General features: G+C 42.1%; 1 protein-coding gene across 1 annotated transcript in view; it reads right to left on the bottom strand.

The window, feature by feature from the left end:
- Positions 1-909: 909 nt before the first annotated feature.
- The window catches only part of cntn2 (contactin 2), a 37389-nt gene continuing 17629 nt past the window's right edge, over positions 910-20669 (bottom strand). The window contains exons 11-22 of the mRNA XM_076096841.1: positions 19052-19179; positions 15184-15359; positions 13221-13341; positions 11985-12143; positions 11568-11717; positions 10039-10109; positions 9048-9282; positions 7413-7528; positions 6305-6491; positions 4207-4319; positions 2466-2634; positions 910-1019 (exon numbers count right to left, since the gene is read on the bottom strand). Of these exons, the coding sequence (XP_075952956.1) occupies positions 910-1019; positions 2466-2634; positions 4207-4319; positions 6305-6491; positions 7413-7528; positions 9048-9282; positions 10039-10109; positions 11568-11717; positions 11985-12143; positions 13221-13341; positions 15184-15359; positions 19052-19179 (1735 nt within the window). The remainder of the gene's footprint in view (positions 1020-2465; positions 2635-4206; positions 4320-6304; positions 6492-7412; positions 7529-9047; positions 9283-10038; positions 10110-11567; positions 11718-11984; positions 12144-13220; positions 13342-15183; positions 15360-19051; positions 19180-20669) is intronic.

The raw sequence follows: 20669 nt of genomic DNA, 5'->3' as shown, positions 1-20669 counted from the left end.
GTGTATACATTACCTTCAGCAGCTAGCATAGCATATGAGTGCTAACGCTAGTTAAAGATGCGCTAACGTACTCGGCTAATGTTAGCTCCATCTGTTTTAAAAACCTTTATCTCTTACAACCTCTCTGGGTAACAAGTATCACTATTACACGTTTCACCACGACGAGCTCCAAATCCACTAAAGCAGCCTGAACATGAAGAACATCTGAAACCACCGATGAGTCTGTGGAGCAGAGACAGATAACTGTTAGAGCTGCTGGCTAAAGCTATGTTATGATTGGCTAAACTGTGGTTGAGGGACAGGACTTAGCGAAGAGTCCATTATGACGTACTTACCAAGCAGTGAAAAATGCACGAGGAGCTTAATATTGTAGATGCAGACCTTTACAGCTCTTTACAGCACCCACAACCATTCAGAAAACAGACACTTATCAGTCAAGTTGCTCTCAGAGTGGACAGAACAGGCAGACACCCATCACATGTAAGACTGCACTGTATGTATACAAGTTATACACATCATTTATTCTATGAAAAATGTACACCTGAAGTCTGTGTCTTGCCAGCTACAGTTCGGAGGACGAGTGTATGAGACGCGTCAGCCACATATGTGATGGTCCCGGTAAGGCATGGTTTCACTGACACCGGTACATAAATACACAACCAGACAGGGATTCCCTGCTCCCTCAACCCTTTCAATCCATCCAGCTTAAAAAAAGACCCTCTTTGTTGTTATTTTTATTTTTTTAAATGAAAACTGAAACCCCTCCTTCCTCACCCACCCGTTCAATCCCTGCAGTGCTACAATCTTCCCCGACCACCTGAACCCACCCCAACCCCAAACACAGGCTGAGACACAGGACAGCTTTAGCTTCAAGCCATTCAAAGCAAAAAGTCCACAGATCGGCTGAGATCACAGGCCGGCCAACGACACAAGAGGGAGTAGAAGCAAGCCGGTGAGGAGGTGGAGAGGTTGACTGGACAGTGCGGAGGAGGCCTCGTTCTGCACCATCATACCAGTTCCTGTGCGAGAGACAGTATGCAACAAGTCAATTTAACATGATGTGACATTTGTGAATGTAACATGAATATTTCCAGCATTTCATACTCTTAATCAGTAAACTAACAGGTTCAAATGTGTCCCAGTTAATACTGAACGTTAATAGGGCCGGTGTTTGAAACTCAATAGACCCTTTTCCTGCTGACATCACGATTACATCACAGTGTTGGCTGGAAGCAAAACAAAGCAAAGACTGGATGCAAACACGAATCACCTCAGAGTAGTGGGCTAAAGTTACACATGGGAAATCATCATCAGCTGTAAATCAAACTTTATCAACTTTATCACGTGTTTGAGAGGAAAAACTGATTCAAGACTAGCAAGCTATACTATTGGGGAAACGTTTCAGAGATGGAGAGAAAATGTAGCCAAAAGTTTAGCTTAGCCTTCTGCTAATACTAGTTAGCCATCATGGCTGCTGCATCGCAGCGGTGAGCTCACAGCTAATGCATAAGGCTAAACTATTAGAGAGATGGAGAGAAATGTTAACTATTAGAGAGATGGAGAGAAATGTTGCTAATAGGCTAAACTATTAGAGAGATGTTGCTAATAGTTTAGCCTTACTGCTAACTGTGAGCCTTTGACTGTGGTTAGTAAAAGCTAATAAGGTGCGTTTTCTCTTCATCTCTGAAATCCCCCTATAGTATAAGATGTAAGGTTGCTTTGCAGTGGAGGCTGCTGTTGCCAGTGCTGGAATAGCAGCTCATTCTGCAGGATGTATATGGCATCGGTTTCTCTTCGCACACTTGGTTTCTCTATCAGGTGTGTACAAGTCTAGCCATATAATGGGTGCCGGAAATGAGTTAGAATTTATCCGATTCCCTCGTCTTGAAGTCAATAGGTTTTTAAAAATAGAGTTTTTGGTTAGATGCCTGAAATAAGGTCTGTGGTTAACACAAGCTGAAGTCATTTATGAGCTCTGTTCTACGTTATAAAATACCCCTCCAGTGAATTTCAAGTGACTTAAAAAAGTGGTTGCTAACAAGTGGCTAAATGAGGCTACAAAACGTGATCACGCCCAATAGCCGCCTTCAGCCTTTTTTGCTGAACAAAACGTTTAAGCATCGAAAACTTGTGTTCCCCACAGAGCTAACTTTCTGCAATAATCCAAAATTCAAAGGAAAATTGTCTGTGTTAGCGTCTGGAAGTCGGCCGGAAAAGGTGTTCTGTTGAAAAAAGTGAATATTTCACAAAATAAGTTATCAAAACAGGCCAAGCAGGCTGACCCAGACCTCCCTCTCACCGGCAACATGTTCCAGCTCATTCTGGGGGATCCCGAGCTATTAATAACAAACATACGCTTTGTGTTCACTTCATTTGTTCATCAATGTCTATTGTACTCTGCTTATTCCACCAAAACATCCCCGTCCCTCAGAGGAAGCTTCAGTGTGTGCTTCTCAGTTCCTCACCTGAGTCCCGGGACACGATAATCTCGTGTGCTGGCCCGTCCCCTCCTTCTCCCCAGGACCGGATCTCCAACACCACGTAGCCGTTGTCTTTTGGCAGCGGCAGGCTCATGGACGTCTTGGTCTTGTCCAGAACCTTCAGAGAGTTCTGGCCCTCGTGTTTGTACAGAACCTGACACACAGAACACAGCAGGTCCAGATTTAAGTTCAGACCTCATCGTTACAACACAAAGTGCATTTTTATACTTTTCATCAGTTCAGAATTCACAAAGTTGCTGACAGTGTTGTTCTGTGATTTGTGCACTGCAACTAAAACAGCTTGTGTTGGAATCAAAGGATCATTGTTACAGCTGTTATCTTTTGATGGTCATGCATGAGCTGGTACAAGGCTCATCAACATGATCTTTGATTATCTTATACTGCCTCTTTATTGCTTCTCATATCTCACATGTAGAGCAGATTACACGCATTGTGATTGGACAAAACATCAGGCAGCGTGTGTGTGTGTACTCATGCCGAATTACATGAGGATGGTTATTATTAAGCCTCTTAACATGATCATCACATGAACTTGACAGCTAAAGTTGTGTGTTCATTGTTAATAATGTAACATCAGGCTACACAGAGCCCTCTATAGATCTTCACTCTGATTTATGCTGTTTTTTGGTCTGACAGTTGTTTTGAGCATGCGAGTGTCATAGACACTTCAATGGGAAGCCAATCGATCGCTGCATTTCTATCTTGAAGTAGTCTGGGACCATGTCACCCTACACATCGTCATAAGAACATAACAAGTCAAACTGCAAGTCTTGCAAGTGTCTGAATGCTAGATGTTAAAGCAACACAGCATACGAACCATCATTTGTTGCCATCTTGTTTATTTGCAACCATGTGACACGAGAGAGTGGAGCTAAGTACAACCGCACGCTACAAGTAACTGTAATGAACTGAAAACACTGTAAAAGACTTAAAGTTGTAAGACGAAAACACGGACAACTCCTAAACTGGACAACGCCGCGGTAGCGACCTGTCAATCACCATGTAGCCCCGCCCTAAAGCATCCTCTGTTTTATGGTCTGTTTGACTCTAAATGGACCATCATTTACTAATTGAACATCATGCTGTATTGAAGAAGACTTGAAACTAGAGATTGAGACCATAAACTCATGTTTACAATGTTTACTGAGGTAATAAATCAAGAGAGAAGTAGAGTCATTTTCTCATAGACTTCTATACAACCAGAGGAGTCGCCCCCTGCTGGACATTAGAGAGAATGCAGGTTCAAAACACTTTAGCAATGGCTTCACTTTTCAGACCCGGAGTTTGCCTCTTGATCTCAACAGTTTACTTAACTAATTCCTGTGCAATTAGTGATTTTTACATAGCTGTGGCCGAGTCCTATTAGGACTAATATGTTAACATTCAAGATGTGCAGTTAGGCCAGTCTTGCTTGGTACTGACTTTATAATGATTTATTGTTCCACAATTTTACCAAGTGAAACTGTAACACCTGAATATTTTAGCACACAAGTCTCATGTCACGTTTTAAGGACGTGACGTCTCATTGCTGTCTCTCAAGTATTCACTGTTGTCACTACAGTCTGACCAGAGTTTATTAAGTGTCATTGCCTTAAGTCCACGCTTTAGAAAACTACTACCTGGGAGAACCCTTTTAGAGAGTGACGTCTTTTATGTTACATGAAGACAAACACAGACATGCACACACTAGTCAGACAACACTCACTTTGTAGCCCAGCACTGCTGACTCATTGTGCATGGCCTTCACGTGATCCCACCTCACCGTTACAGATGAGCCATCAGCCTTCCATGACACGTTGCCCGGACGACGATTAGGAGCTGTAATGGAAACACAAACATGTTGAAAATGTATAGAAAAAGAAAGAAAATGTGATTTTGGGTGTGGAATAAAAAAAAAAAACGTTCAAAAGAAGAAGAAAAAGTTAAGGTCTGACCTTGATCTTGTAAACTATGGGAACTATAAAAACTAGGTATCTCTGCAATTCTACTTCATATTTGTGTCTCACCACCTTGTGGAAGTGCAGCGCTAAATCACTGCAGCAGCACTTTAAAAGGTGCAATGTGTAAGTTTTGGCCATTTGAGTTCAAAACATAAAAAGATGAGTCCTGTCTTGTAATACCATCATGAGTGCCTGTAGCGTCCAGTCTGTCCTCAGTCCAACATGTATGCTCTGATTGTTTGTTTATTGGTTTAAATCCAAACAGGCAGAAACGAGAAAACAACTTACGTTTTCGTTTTGCCCTCTTTCCGTCCAGGAAACTACTTCGCCAGGAGACAGACCTTCAGTTAGCGGTTAGCTGTAGCAACTCAAATTCAGCCAGCACAAACCCCACCTCTGGGGGTCTGATCCCAGGGGACTGCCCTGACAACCCAACGGATCAGTAAGCTTTTTGTTGCTGAAGTTAGAGAGGTAAGACACAGAACTCAGGGGTTTGCGGCGGCTCAATTGGAGTTACTATACAGCCGCCAACTAAAGGTTTGTCTCCCAGAGCTGCCGACTGCTCTCTTCCCAACAAAGTAGTCTCCTGGTGGCGGGTCACAGACCGTACAGCCCCCCTTTAGTGACACAGTCAACACATAACTGGCTATCATAAACTATAGGCCGACACCACATGTGACGAGTATCAGACAGCAGTGGTTTTTTGACCGTCTGTCAGAGTTTCTTGCCCGGTGAAATGCTGCCCCATATTTATTTGGAACATATGAACAGACATAACACATCGCACCTTTAATATAAAATATAAACTTTATTTAAAATGCCTGTAAATACATTCACTGTGACACACTTAGAGGTATCCATTAATCTCTTAATCACTTACATTATCACTTGTGTATTTACCAGAACATTAGCTTGTTTATGTATTTATTCATCTATATTTCATGTAAGTACAGTATGTCAATATACTGTATGTGTGTGTCTACATTTATTGATTTATGTCGCCTGTACAAGGTTTGAGCAAGCCATTATTAAATGCTATATTATGCACTAGGCAAAGTACATGGATACATTTGATTTGAAGTAAAAATAATGTGGTCTAGAGATAAGTGGGGTCTGTTTTGACAGGTGTAGGTGTACCAGCTGACGTGGCTCCAGGCAGAGAAGTGAATGTTGCTCTGCAACAGGGATCATGTCTAATCATCCATTTGAATACGTTTACAGCCACAGACCCAGGACGTACCGAGCACCTACTCTACTTCCTGAGTACTGAGAGTAGCCACTCGCTGCTGCTGCAGCTGAGAGGGATCATCCATTTCTGCCAGGAGGAGAGGCGGAGGAGGCTACATGGCTCATTTAACCTGGATGTGTTAGTCACAGGATCTTTGATGCCTGAGAAGATGACTCCTGTGTGTGTCTGGGTGTGTTTGTGCAACTCTATCTGTGCTCCAAGAGCCTTTTTATTAAGTGCACTCTCACACCTCTGGTTCGGTTCATTTGGTCCAAACAGATGACGATCAGCAGACGGATTCAACAGTAGATTCGCTTTTGAATTTGAGCTAAAAACATGTGGCTGCACATGTGCAGCCACATGTGCAGCCACTTTTAAAGCAGTCTCAGTATGGCTTGATTAAGATTGAAAGCACCCTTACTAAACTGATATGGGCTCTTCCTGTTGGATACTTGTTATCTCAAATGATCATGCTCTCATTGTTGCGTGAGGATAATTTCAAACTAAAAGCAAAGCAATTAATATTCTGTGAATCTGTCCCTCTTTGTGACCCCACAGCTTGACTTGTTTTTTGCTTAGTGAGCGGTTTCCACACTTGTGGCAGTGTATGCATGTGTCGGGTACTGCAGCCGTACGTGGTTTCCTGGTGGTGACGGTGGTGCGCGGCGAGGGCGGCCCGGTGCCGGCGCTGTTGTACGCCAGAACGGCGACGTGGTACCGAGTGCTGGGTCTCAGTCCGGTCACTCTGGCTGTTGCTTCCAGTCCCGCTGTCCGCACTCGGTCTGCTGCCGCTTCGCGCTCGTGCTGCCGCCAGTACCGGATCTGAGGACACACAGGGACGCCAAAAAACACATTTACACACATAACCTGAGACACTGCTTCTCATTAGTATGGTTTTAAAATAAATACAAGTATGATCAAATGTATTATAATTTCCTAACGTCTTTTCGCCAAATGATTTGCGTTGTATCAATGCATGTTGTAAATATTGGTCAAAATGGATACAACATAAAGAAAGGAAAGAGTTGGCATTGTGATTTTGTTTCTTCCTCTCCTCCCTCATCTTTATGTATGTGGTATTATCACATTCATAATTCTTTCTTGATTTCTTTTCAGTGGGTTCTCCTGGGTTTGTATGTGTATTTGTTAGATACATGTTATAAGACATTAGTCATTTTAGAGGACTAGATGGACTGAGACTGATATGGACTTGAGGTGATACTTTCATTCGTCCTGGGATTATTGAGAAAGTAAACATATGAGCTGTATTTTATTACCACTGCTGACAAGTCAATGTTCTGTACCCCTGGGCTTCCCTACAACAAAAACTACTCAGATAAAATACAGACACAGGTCCAGCTGATGAGACATGAGACAAAATGCATCTGTTTTCACATTAAAGGGAGCAGAAATATTCCTGATAATTAAGTGTAACAATAAGTGAATTTAAACCTTCTCTTATATTATTATTTGAATGTCAAATATTCACATGAGAAAGAAGACAGTTCATTCATGTTCTCACCCTGCTGTGTAGCTTAGTAAGATACTGTTGATTGACCTGGACTATATGTAGAAATATAAATGCATGTCCCACATTTCTCTGTACTTTGTAAAACAAACTGGTCTGTTCATGACTTAATCAGGTCATCTTTACCCCCTCTGAATTTTACCGAACCACTTTTCTCTTCCGCTATCTGGTCAGGTTGGACAAACATCCACATGTGTATCCATGCAGTGCTTCACCTCATATCCTCTGAGGATGCCGTTGGCGCTGAGCTGCTGGACGGGCTCCCAGGACACCTGGATCTCAAAGGCGGTCAGCGCCGTGGCGTTGATGTTTGACGGTCCCACTGTTGGCTCTGTGAGGAGAGGTCAGGAGGTCAGTGTGTGCAGCGCACTTCATGATGTACAAACTATGAATCAGTGAATTCACAAGTGAGCTGACTGTGGTCAATCTACTAAAGGCCCTCTAGCGGTGGAAGAAGATACTGCAGGTGACCCTGTGGTAAACCTTTCTTTACATGTTTCCCTCACTGCTGGCCTGCTTCCACTGTATGCTGCTGAGTATTATTCCCGTAATGTGCCTCCATTCACAATAATATATCTCTGACAGAAATAAAACTGTAATGTCTGTCCAGAAGGTACAGTAGGTAAAACACCTCATAATAATACAGTGATGTTAGAAAAAGGTTGGGAAATATCTCCATGACAATGCTGGGCTGTGCTTATTTCGGAATCTTGAAACTAGGCTCAGAGGATGCTGGTATCCTCTGATCCTGTTTATCTAAACAGAGCTCATGGAGTGCCCTGGAATCACCCAATGTTAGGTTGGATGAAGCCCGTCTCAGTGTTCTGTCTCTGTGGTCTACAACAACTAATGGAAAGACTTGTAAAGTCTCCTCCAGTTATATCATTATTATTATTATTATTATTATTATTATCATACTGGGAGTTACAGGATTCAGCGAGGAGACAGATCAGGATGTTATGTGGTGTGACTATAATATAACAGCTAAAACATGGCACACCTACTCATTAATAACAAAGTCATCCATAGAGCACACTGTGCACAGACGAAGCTGCAACCCAGTGACACTTTTACAACGAACTCTTCAGGACTATTTCTTCTCATGTTCTGACCGTTTTCAGAGTCATGTTGTTAAAGTTTTAGCAGATCTAACTGAAGATGTCTACCCAATCCTTGTCTCTGTCTTCTTAGATAGTCCTGATACGAGTCTGAAGTTGATACAACGGAGTGTTTTCTCCTGGATTCATGGCTTCCCTTGGTGTATGCCATCATACTGAAGTGATCTACTGAACACAGTGAACCATGAATGTATGACAGCAAGGCTGCTACAGTCGAGGCCTGGCATTCCTTCACCTCCTGGGCACTGCCGAGGTGCCCTTGAGCCAGGCAAGAACAACAATGCTCTTGTGATCGGCTATATTTATGGTTAACTCTCCTTGAGGCTTCCTGTTTAAAAGCCTCCTTACATGTCATCATAATGCTATTGTCTGTTGTCCTTCTGTTTGGATTACATATTTTCTTGGTTTAATAAAAAAAAGAAAACTGCTGGGCAGTAATGCAAAATATCTGATTGTATTTTACATTATTTATCTATATATTTACAAAAGGCTGGTTGACTGCAAGGATGCCACATTCGAGCACAATTCTTTGTATATTTTGTGAATTGTGTTTTGTTTTGTAGCCGACTGCTGCAATAATTTATTTGACACTTTACCTTTTGTTGTAAAATAAACCCAATAGTCAATAATCATTATGATAATGATGTTGATTGTAAATGTTATCTTGAAAATAAGCTTTGTAACACAGCGTTTACTGGAGGTGTAGCACTATGAACCTGGTGGTGAACTCACCCTCCTCTGCAGAGTAGACCCCAGCGATCTGGCTGAACGGACCTTCTCCTCGCCGGTTGTAAGCTTTGATCTTCACCTCGAAGGGACTGTACGGCGTCACGCTGTCGTTGTAGTAAACGTATCGGGACGACTCCACGTGAGGGACACGCACCACCGTCCAAGATTGTGTGTCCTTCTTCCTGAATGCCAGGACGTAGCCAAAGCCATCACCATTCTGGTACTCTCTGGCCATGGGCTGGAAGGTTCAGCAGAGAATCAAGATGTGGCCCTCTACACAGACAAATGGGCCCAATCCCAATGTTCCAACAGACATCTGACACAACTTCCCTCTGTGTGTGTGTGTGTGTGTGTGAACTCTTAGGGCTGTCCCACTGCAACATCAGCAAGCAAATGAGGTATCTCCCTTTCCTCTAAGGATAGGTTCACACTCTGTCGTAAGATGATAGTCAGCTGGACACTGATTATTTCTGTTCATACTGGTCACTGGGAGAACACGTCCTACTGTAATGCACCTGGGGATAAACTCCACGGGTCTCATTCTTTAAAAAAAAAAAATGCATTTGTGAACTGTGAACCTATCCTTTAAGTCCATAACCCTGCAGGTATCATATGATGATCCTACAGTATGTGTAGGATTAGAACATGTCTTTGGGCATTTCGAGTGGAATAGTGGTATATTGTAATGTATATGAAACATTAGTTGTATATAAAACACGCAGTGGTGCTATAATCACATGAAGGGTCAACATGTAGATTACTTGAGTGAGTAATAAGTAAGTTAAACAGACAGTTGCATATTAGGAAGTGTAGGATTCAGGGACTTTGATCCATATAGGGACAGGAAGTCAGGATGCCTCTGCTGCTTCACGTTTGGCCATTATTGTGCAAGACCAGCAGTCTAACGGAAGTGTAATACTTTAAGTTCCACTTTAGTTGAATGACAGCTTTTTAACATAATAAAGGGGAATGTGTACAATATACATCCACTCACCGTCCAGGTCACAATGAGTTCGTTGCGGTCTCCTCCTCCTCCTCCAAGACCACTGGGGGCCACAGTGGGAGCTGAGGTCCAAATATACAGACACAAGATGATATACATGATATAATCCACATTATCAGTGGATCAGTGGAAAGTATGAAACAACATTATGCTTTCAGTTCCCTCACCCACATCCTGAATCTGTTTTCATCTCACAGCATTATTTGTTTAATTGGCAGACACACAAACGTATTAACATAATGGTCATCATAACATTTGACTGTGTAGCCCGGCGGCTCCAGGCAACACTAGCAACTACTAGCATTACACACCTGAATCTCTGACTGAACTGTCGGCTAGTGAGATGCATTGTGGATAATTTAGACACCATTGACTTTAATGCTAAGTTGAGTGCCCTTATGATTATAAACAATTCAGAGTTATGCCAAAAATGGGCAAGTTGCAATGACTAGAAACAAAGAACATTTTGCGTCCTTAGTCCCATGCTAAGTGTGGAGGATTTCAGTATTAGAAATATTATAAGTAGGATTAAATAACACCCCTAGTGGTGAGTAGAAGTGTCACAATAATAATAATGTCAAAATAGGTTAAAAGGTCACAAAATATTTACTTGTGGAATGTATTATGTTTACAATATTTTTACTTGTAGAGGATATTATGTTACAGTATTTTACTCATTGAATGTATTAAACCATAGAAGTATAGTCACTAAAGGTATTAAAACACTGTATGAATAGTTTTGAGGGTCAGAAAGGGAACATTTTGAGTGAGACTTTACAGAGGTGCAGCAGAGAACAGAGGGATGGACAACTGACCACCAAGACCTGAGGAGGAGTCCGGACGACTTCAACCAAACACTGAGATGATAACTGCCCCAAGCCAGGAGGGGCTATTGAATTTCGGCCAATCACAGAGGCTGATACTGGACATTTAAACTTTCGGACAGAGACTTTTAAATATAGGCTTAGTTCCAGAGGTGTTTTTGCCAGAGGTCGTGCCGTTACCACTCTGGGTAGTTTACCAGCTGGGCTGGGCTATTTAGTGGGCCTTGTGAGAACTCTGCCCTGGGGACATATTGATATCGATAGAGTAATTCAGTTTGCAACTGTTCTAGCTTCTCTTGTTTATTAAATACTTTTTGATTGTTAACCGGATCCAGTTCATTTTTGGTGCGACTGGAAAGTCCAGCGGTCTGGGTCTCCCCTGAAAACATCTAACCCTAACACTAACAGCTCCCTTAGCCCCGACAGCCCCCTTAGGCCCAGGCTAACAGCCCCCTTAGGCCCAGGCTAACAGCCCCCTTAGGCCCAGGCTAACAGCCCCCTTAGGCGTAGGCTCTGGCGTGTCGGAAATGAATGCAGCGCACAGCGTATAGAGTATAAACGCCTCCGTTTATGCTCAGAGCTCGTGCGCCGTCTATGGAGTCTTGCGTTTGGTATAAACAAAGCTCAGCCGTGCCTGGGGCTTAGTGCAGTGTGAAAAGCCTGAACAAGTACCGGATGCGACCTGTGGCCCCTCACCTGCTTGCTGTGTGCGGATGGTGTGCGAGGGCATGCTGGGCTCTCCGCTGCCCAGGATGTTGCTGGCAATGACCTGGAATTCGTAATCCATCCAGGGCATCAGTCCCATCACACGAGCCGACTCTGCATTCCCCTCGATGTTTACCGGGTCTGGTGTTATTCACATAGAAAGATATGTGAAGCAACAATAATCAGTCTCAATGTATGTTTAATCAAAACATCTAAAAAAACATAATGCCAAAATAAATTCCCACAGTTTCCAAGTACTGATGTAGTCGTCGCATTTAAAAAAACTGTAACCAGTCGATGTTTGGTTTCATACTGTAAAAATGAACAATTTATTTTAAATTGTTCACAAGATTGTTTCAGTACCACACACACACACACACACACACACACACACACACACACACACACCTGTCCTCATCTTCTTCCACTCTGATGAGAGCGATGATCGGCCCATGATGACATATTTGCCGATGGGACTGTGGTTATCGTAGCCACGACTCCACCGGAGCTCCACCGACACCTCGGCCACGTTCTTCACTAGTAAACCACCAGGAGGTCCTGGGGGGCCTGGACACAACGCAAAGATTTTATTGATTTAATGAGTAAATTAAATGATTCATATTTTAGAACTGGAGTAACTGGAGTTTGATCAGTACTTCATGATGTAGATGTCCACATGACTCACATTACACTGACAGCAGTACAAACTGTAGTATGATCCACAGACTGGGCGATACTACATCTATATACTGTAGTTCAACACAGTACTTGCTGCAAGAACTGTGACAAACTGGCATTTCTTCATTTAGTGGAACTGTTTTTAACATTTTAATTGAAATGTTGTAGTTCTTGATGGTCAAAACAGAAAACTGCTAACGTTTTTTTACCAATAACTGCAGTTTCTCACATAAAATAATCTAATTCAGAACCAGTGTTTGCCCTCAATGAAGCCTACGGTTAACATGTCTGTGTTTTCTTTCTGCTGATGTTATCGGAAAGACTTCCGTGCAGCGCTCTCCCTGAAATCGATGACACGTTGGATTGGATTTGATGTTCATTTCCTTGCAGCGTTGGGAGATGGGATTTTGAGGAAAATGATTGTACGCAAGTCATAGCCCCGAGAACACAATCTAACATGAACAACAGATCTGTGTTGAAATCAGCAGGAGAGCTAGTTAACTTTAGCTGTTAGCAACCGGTGGGCTTGTTTGGCTAAGCTAATGGCCAACGTTAACGGAAGTTCCATTGAGTTACATTATGATGTGTTCAAGCTCTATTCAGTAAAAGTGGGCGAAGGTCAGCTGTAAAATATAGTTTTTGGTGAGAGGAAATAATGAGCTGTTTAACGTTTTAACGTATCTGCCAATACGCAAGTTCAGGTATCGGAAGCGGGCAGTAATGAATGGCATTGATGCCTACAGCACATGTGAGAAGAGAAGACTAAAACCAAATACTAACTGTAAGCGACACAAACGGGACAAATTGTTCATTATGGAGCATTTTAATCTTACAGAGGGAAAACTATAGTACAAATACGAGCATTATCGTACCTCTGGCAACACAGTTTCTTTGTCTTTTCTCTGTGATGGTAAATGCAGTGACCTTGAGGAAATGACATGAGAAGACAGCTCTGAGGCATCTTACCTCGAACCACTAGTTTGGCTGAAGCTGAAGCACTGTCCACTACAGTCTGAGCTGTGCACGTGTACATCCCTGCTTGACTCAGCTTAGCAGTCACAGTCAACAGGTCACCAATGTTTTCCTTCTAAAAGGGCGCACACAGAGCAAATTAGTTCAACACTGTGTTAGTGAGGAGTGTAACAGACAGGAAATACAGTGATGAAGAGCTGCATGCTGCAGCAGACCTGACCATAACCAGCTGAGGTGAGGATTACAGGAGCTCATTTTCAGCTAGACCCACCACTAGCTGATGGCAGGGTGTTATCACATCAACACTCATTAAACATAGAGACATAAAGAGCAGGGACATGAAATGGATAGTTAATCTCATTTGGGAGCTTATTTCTGTCGGGCCCTGTGCTCAGGTACCGTGAAATGTTCAACTTGCCGTCCTGAAATGAAGTAATTACGACTGGAAAATATCCAGCACACAGTGGCGTGGTCAATTTAGTCTCACTGTTCAAGACTAGAATTACCGCCTCACGGTTGTATGCTACCGCCAACCAGTCAGTTTACATCCATGTCTGTCCGACATGTCATCACGTCATCATTTTATCCTATTAGACATTAGTGTAAAATTGTCATAGTTATGAATTCTTGAGTTATGGCATTAACAACAGGTTTTTTGAGTTCACAGTGACCTTTGACCACCAAATTCTAATCTGTTCATCCTTGAGTCCAAGTGGACAAATGTGAAGAAATTCCATAAAGGCATTCCTCGCGGTCACGAGACACAGACGGACAACCTGACAACACACTGCGGCTGTTGCCGGTGCGGAGCCATACAAAATGCGGGGAAACCTTGTGTATGTTGGTCATGTCTGTCCAAACATTGGCGCCAGTGTAACAGCATTTACTTTCACCACCAGATCTACAGCAAATAAATCGTCAAAACCATATTAGCATATTAATAAACAAGTAAGCCCAGTGGTGATGAGGGAAGCCTCGGCCACACTGCACTGCATTTTATTTGGACTTAATAAAGGGAAATGTAGAGCTGTGAGGCAACAAATACTAAACACCTGATCCTCAATCCTATAAAAGTCCCAGTACTGTAAGTATTGGATGAAAGCCTGATGTATATTCTCCCTCTGTTCCATAGAGCTCCATTAAAAACACATCAGTGAGTCACACTGTTGCAAAGGTTGACATGTTCCTTCATTATCAGGAACACACACACTGCACAATCCCACACACACACACACCGTATTGCTGCCAGAAACACTCACTAGAGCACCAAAAGTGGATTAATCCACTGCTGAAAATAGTTCCCAACAAAGGAACTATTTCCCATCTGTTGGGAGCCACAGACAGTGAAGGGAAGTGAGGAAGCAGAGAGAGAGATGGTCTAACACGTTGTTGGTTTTGGTCCTTCAGTGGGATTAATTAACGATGAGAAATCATATTTCTCCATCATCATGTTACTAGATGATTCAGTCACTTCTCTTTAACTACATAGTCAAATAATACATCTTTGTACTGGTATGAACTAAATTATTCAAATCAGAGAAATTATTTGTAAAACAGGGAAAACTGCTAATTTACTTTCAGAGCAACACAGCTTCAGTTTTCAGAGTTTGGTGGAGAGCGTAAAAGGCCGATGGAAACATCACCATAAAGCCGTGCAGTGTTTATCATCTTCAGTAAAACCTTTGATCATAGGAGCAGCAGTTGATTTGCAGTCATTTCATGACAACGACTAACACTAACAACCTCAAAGCTCAGGTGGATGGTAACCATGGTCATTTGTTGTTTGATGTGTTGAAGCTTAAATGGAACTAATGAGAGTTCATCTCAGCCCTCAACTATCAGTGAAGTCCCCTCTTCACAACCAATACTTTTACAAACACACAGCAATGATGAACATCCATGCAGTAGAATTGTTCTGCAGGGCTTCCTTCTCTCGCCCATGCCTCACAGGACTCACCCCCTCCACCCGGTGGTACGGTCCGGCAGAGTCCTCCAGGTCCAGCAGGACCCCGTTGAGGGCCCAGGTGAAAGTCAGGTCCATGGTGGGATCGTGGGAGGCGTGACACTGCAGCGTCACGTTCTCCCCTTGGTTGATGTCGGCGTTGGAAGGAGCCAGCGTGATCTTAGTGGCATCTGCATAAAAATGAATGCTAGCTCAGATTCAAAGCGGCAGTGCTGTGAATGTTCCTGGTTCAAGACTGGTTGAGTCTTTTTTCACAGCAGACCTTTTGTCATGTCCTAGTAGGAAAAGCAGAGGGCTGCTGTCCAATAGACTTTTGTTTTAAGTTAGTGAAATAACCTGGAAGTATTTAAGTGGCAGCTCCGGTAAGAGCTGGTGGAATCCTCTAAATGCTAAGGAAAGGTGCTTCGTTGCTTCCTCTCTTTACTCCTTTAGCAGAGGATATACTGGACCATCCTTGATCAAAGGAAAGTAGATAATAACGTCCAACAATTCCTTTTGACAGCAACAATTAAAGGACACATATCATGCTCATTTTCAGGTGCATACTTGTATTTTGGGTTTCTGTTTATTGCCAAGTACGTTACACAAAAAAGGAATTTTGCAAGGTGAATGGTGCATAACAATAAACACAGTGCAATAGTATAAGACATCATTTAAAAATAGAAAAATATGAAAATGAACAGTAAAATATGGTGAACAAACTAATAAACAAATAAGAGTATGTTAAAACAAGTATAATATTTAAGTATCAATTGTATATTACAAGAGAAAGGATGTGCAAGGGTGTGTAACAGTAAAACAATTGTCCTGGGGATGTACGTGTCTGAGTCAGTGGGGGTCTTTATTGATCAACCCAACTGCAGATGGGAAGAAACTGTTCTTGTGGCGTGAGGTCTTGGTCCTGATGGACCGCAGCCTCCTGCCTGAGGGAAGGGACTCGAACAGTTTATGTCCAGGGTGAGAGGGCTCGGCTACAATCTTTCCTGCCGGCTTCAGAGTCCTGGAGGCGAACAAATCGTTGAGCGATGGCAGATTCCAGCCAATCACCCTCTCAGCAGAGCGAATGATGCGCAGCAGTCTGAACTGTGGCTGCAGCGTACCAGACGCTGATGGAGGAGCAGAGGATGGACTCAACGATGGCAGTGAAGTGCACCATCATTGTCTTTGGCAGGTTGACCTTCTTCAGCTGCCTCAGGAAGTACATCCTCTACTAGAACATGTATCCATGTTTTAATGTTCTAAAAACTCTTTATTTTTCTCATACTGTCTGAACATACCTGTACCCTGTCTCAAATGCACCATTTCAACACATTTCAGTGGATTTTCCAAGCTGATGTCCAAAACATACACCACAACTGGAAATAAACTGGGACACATTTAGAATGTGCACGTTTAATAATGAAATGGTTTATGTATTGTAAAGCTGTGACATCACAACTGTTCAGAAATCCTGATGCTCGTTTAAAGAAACATTTTGTGAATACCAGCTGTGTGGTTATGTCTCTGTGAATTGAGCGTTTCAATACTTTTACAGTGTTTACAAAGCACTTGGACCTGCTTTATATGAAACAAACCTTTAAAGCGACGCACCATCCGGCTGTCAATAACAGTTGCTGTCACTGTTTCGTTCATGTTCTAAATGGATCAATTGAAGACATCTTTCTAAAGAGGTGTGATCGGTGTTGAATTGTACAACACTGAGTTTGTCTCTGTAATCCAGTGGCGGGCCGTGCATTTTATACCTGAGCCTTCACTGCTGTCCTGCAGCTGAAACACCACTGAATAACCTCATGATGGCGCCACAGCTTAAATTGTAGGAAATATAATATTTTCTGCGCTCACATAGGAGACAACGGGCTGTGTGACCTCTGAACCGGAACAAAAAAACCCACAAAAAAAACAGCTGAGGCCCCGCACTTCTAGGAGGCTACGCTAAACTAGCTAACAAACAATAACTCTGCGTATGTCGGTATGCTTCGTAATTAACGGACAATGCATATAGTCCAAATCTATATAATTAACACAATGACAACAACAAACTCACAAGAACCAGTCACATATATTCATATGACAACAGAGCATGACAAATCAATCCAGCAGACCTGCAGCAACACGCATTCTGCTACACACTCAAGGGCCATTCAGATATTAGATGTAAAAAAACAAACGCAGTTCACTGACCAAATGCTGTTCACTTAAAGACAAACTCCATCCTCCTTTCTCTGTTGACAAAGAGTTTAATCCCACGGTTCAATCCCAACTCACAAATCCGTTTCTCCTCCTTCAGCCATTGAGTGTTAAAAAAACAAAGCTAGGTAAAAAAAAAAAAATCTACACCAAGCAAAATGCTAAAAATGTCATAATTTCTTCCATATCTTTCAATTTGAACTCTTACTACTCCGACTAAGCTTTGCTGGCTACTTTTCGCTGCACCTCACTGCAGTGTTGCACATGGAAACTGAGCTGCACGTAATGCTGACGTACTTGTAGGCCAGCTAGCAGGCTCTGACACGTCAAAGAATACGCCCAACATGTCAAACTAAAGATCTGATTGGTTGAAGACTATGACAATCAACAATATCGTCCCCATTCACTTAAACTGCACATGGATTCACTTGTGAGTCTGCAGGCCTCTGGCCTCTGTTCTTACCTAGAGACACAGAGGTGAACTCTGATTGGATAAAAGCTCTACTTAAAACAAGCTGCACTGGAAGTAGAGCAACTGAGGAAGACAGTAGCTGTGCAATGAGAAAATAAGATAATGGAAAAATATTTTTATAAATTATAATACATGTAGTGTATTTAAGAAAAATTATTAAATTATAAAATAGCTATAACTTTGTAATTCTGTTTAGGCCAGCAGAGAAGGCCTTGCAGGCCCTGACGGCCCACCACTGCTGTACTCATTTTCTATGTGTTCTAAATAAAGTTGCCTTTTTAAAAAAACACATCTGCCATAGCATAAGCGCATTCTGTGAGCACAGTGTAAGCCCTTATGAATTCTCCTCCACATCTTTGTCTCTTTGACTGCAGCCCGTGTAGTTAGTAACATCCTTGTATCGTGCATGCTGGCTCACTGTCATGGCTTTTAGGGACACTTGAAGGAACTGAGCTAGCTATAAAACGTGTTTCACCTGCTGTTTTCTGCAATGACAAGTCAAAAAAGTAAAAGTGACAGAGTTGGTCTTCTTAGAAGGTGTATTATACCTCCTTCCTCTTTAAAAAATCTACTGAGACAAAACTTTTTGGGCCGTTATTTTTCTGATACATCCTTATTTATTTTTGATGCCCATAGATATATATTTGAGACTTGAGACAGTTTCAAATTACCTTAAACATATCTTTGATATTTCCATACTGCAATTTCTTGTTATTTATCTGCCATATACACCGACATTGACATATCTGCAATAAGCTAATACTGTATAGCAGCTAATTTGTGAAGTGGAGTTTTTGGGGGAATTATTGGGATCTAAAACAATCTTCTGTGTTTTTATCATTCGGACTTCAATTGAGTGTAAAAGATAGAATGACGTTTAGACCATACATTACAAAGACATTTTTTGTTTTGATAAAGCTTCCATGATGTCACCCATACTATTCAGGAAGTAGCTTTAAAGTCTTAATTTAGGTTTTCCACAAAATGGATTTTGAAACTAGACAAGTCAACTAGTCTTAATTTAGGTTTTCCACAAAATGGATTTTGAAACTAGACAAGTCAACTAGTTAGGGAGGCCTGGGTGGAGCAGTCACAGCAGACTGATGTTTCAAGCTTTAGTTTGTTGCTTTGTTGCAGTTTTAAAGATCACACGGCTAGTACTGACACTTGATGGTTTGCTTCAGTGTGTGTGTGTGTGTTTACCTCTGACAGACAGGTGTCCAGTGCTGTTGGCTTTGCCCAGGTAGTTCTCAGCAAAACAGGTGTATTTCCCTTCGTCTGCCCTGCTGATGTTGTGGATCAGCAGGATGCCGTCTGGAGTTACGGTGACTCTGTCAAGACAGGAGCATACGGAGGGTAAAGAGTGCCCAGCTGGCTGACTTCAGTACTTCAGTACCAAGGTACAATAGGAACAACTCTCATGTAATCCGATACGACGTCACAAACTATTTATTCAAGTGTAATCACAGAACATGGACATCATAGGCCTCACAAAGATAGTATTTGTACAGGTGTTCCTGTTATTGCGTCCACCTCCTGTATGCCAGCTCTCACTCTATGTGGTGTAGCATTGTTGAAGAAATAAGTAAGTGTAACGAAGCACAATGTCAAGGTTACTCTGTCCGTTTGCATGCTTTAACCGTTAATAATCCCAGCTGGTCTGCTTCATCCACAAACCCACTGCTCTAGTCTTTACACTCCTGCTGCAGTCATAAGTCATACGTTTAGTTTAAAGGAACATTCTGGTTTTTTTTTTTACAATTTAGATCTTAGTTTTTCTGCAATATTCTCATTTTATTCTCCAAACTAATTGATTAAATCTGGTGATGTCTGGTGAGCCACTAGTAACAGCTTTACGTGTGATCAGGACACATCCACTGTTTAATTATCGTTATAAAAAATTAAAAAAACATAGAAGTTATTGCCTAACATTTTTGTAAATGTTCTATTAGAATTTCTTCACCTTTGACCTGAAGGACTGTACTCACATAGAGCAGCAATATTAATATGTAAATACAGATACATATGTGTAGTTGATATTTGGATATGCATGGCAGGGAGTGGAGTATGTTACCGGTCAGCAACCTCTGGGTCTGAAAAGTGAAGCCAAAGCTTCATGTGTTAAAGCTGCATTCTCTCTAGTGTCCACCAGGGGGCGACTCCTCTGACTGTATAGAAGTCTATGAGAAAATGACTCTACTTCTCTCTTGATTTATTACCTCAGTAAACATTGTAAACATGAGTTTATGGTCTCAATCTCTAGTTTCAAGTCTTCTTCAATACAGCATGATGTTCATTTAGTAAATGATGGTCCATTTAGAGTCAAATAAACCATAAAGCAGGAAATGCTTCAGATGATGTATACCACTTCTACGTGTCTCCTGCTATCTCCCCCTAAAGAAGAAAAAATGGCTCTATGGCAAGGGAGGAGTAGATAAGGTTAGTATGAGGTGGACAAAGGAGTGAAAAACCTTTCAAATGCAAGACTTCACCTCTCTATCGTGTGTTTAGCCTGAACCCTCAGAATAAATATGACGAACACCTACACTCAGGTGGTTTCAGACTCCGAATGTGTGTGACAGAATCTGATGAATTCAATGGTAATTCAATCTTCGACACAAACAGAACTCACTGAACTGTGGGAAGTCGTTTTTGATCTCACCTCCAACTACTGCAGGCGTCCTGGTGCTTTTCTACATCTTCCTACAGCTGACATGAGTTACAGGTTGATTGGTTTAATGAGCTGCATCTGTCAGACTGTGCAGGAGCTGAGGGCTGGCTCGCCCTACAGACAATGACGTCACTGTAGCTACTGCTGTTT

Source organism: Anarhichas minor, unplaced genomic scaffold (genome assembly GCF_050575085.1).
Source record: "Anarhichas minor isolate MPS153535 unplaced genomic scaffold, ASM5057508v1 ptg000023l, whole genome shotgun sequence".
NCBI classification, from domain to species: domain Eukaryota; kingdom Metazoa; phylum Chordata; class Actinopteri; order Perciformes; family Anarhichadidae; genus Anarhichas; species Anarhichas minor.
Note: the sequence above shows the minus strand (reverse complement) of the source record. Positions and strands in the feature narration are given on the sequence as shown.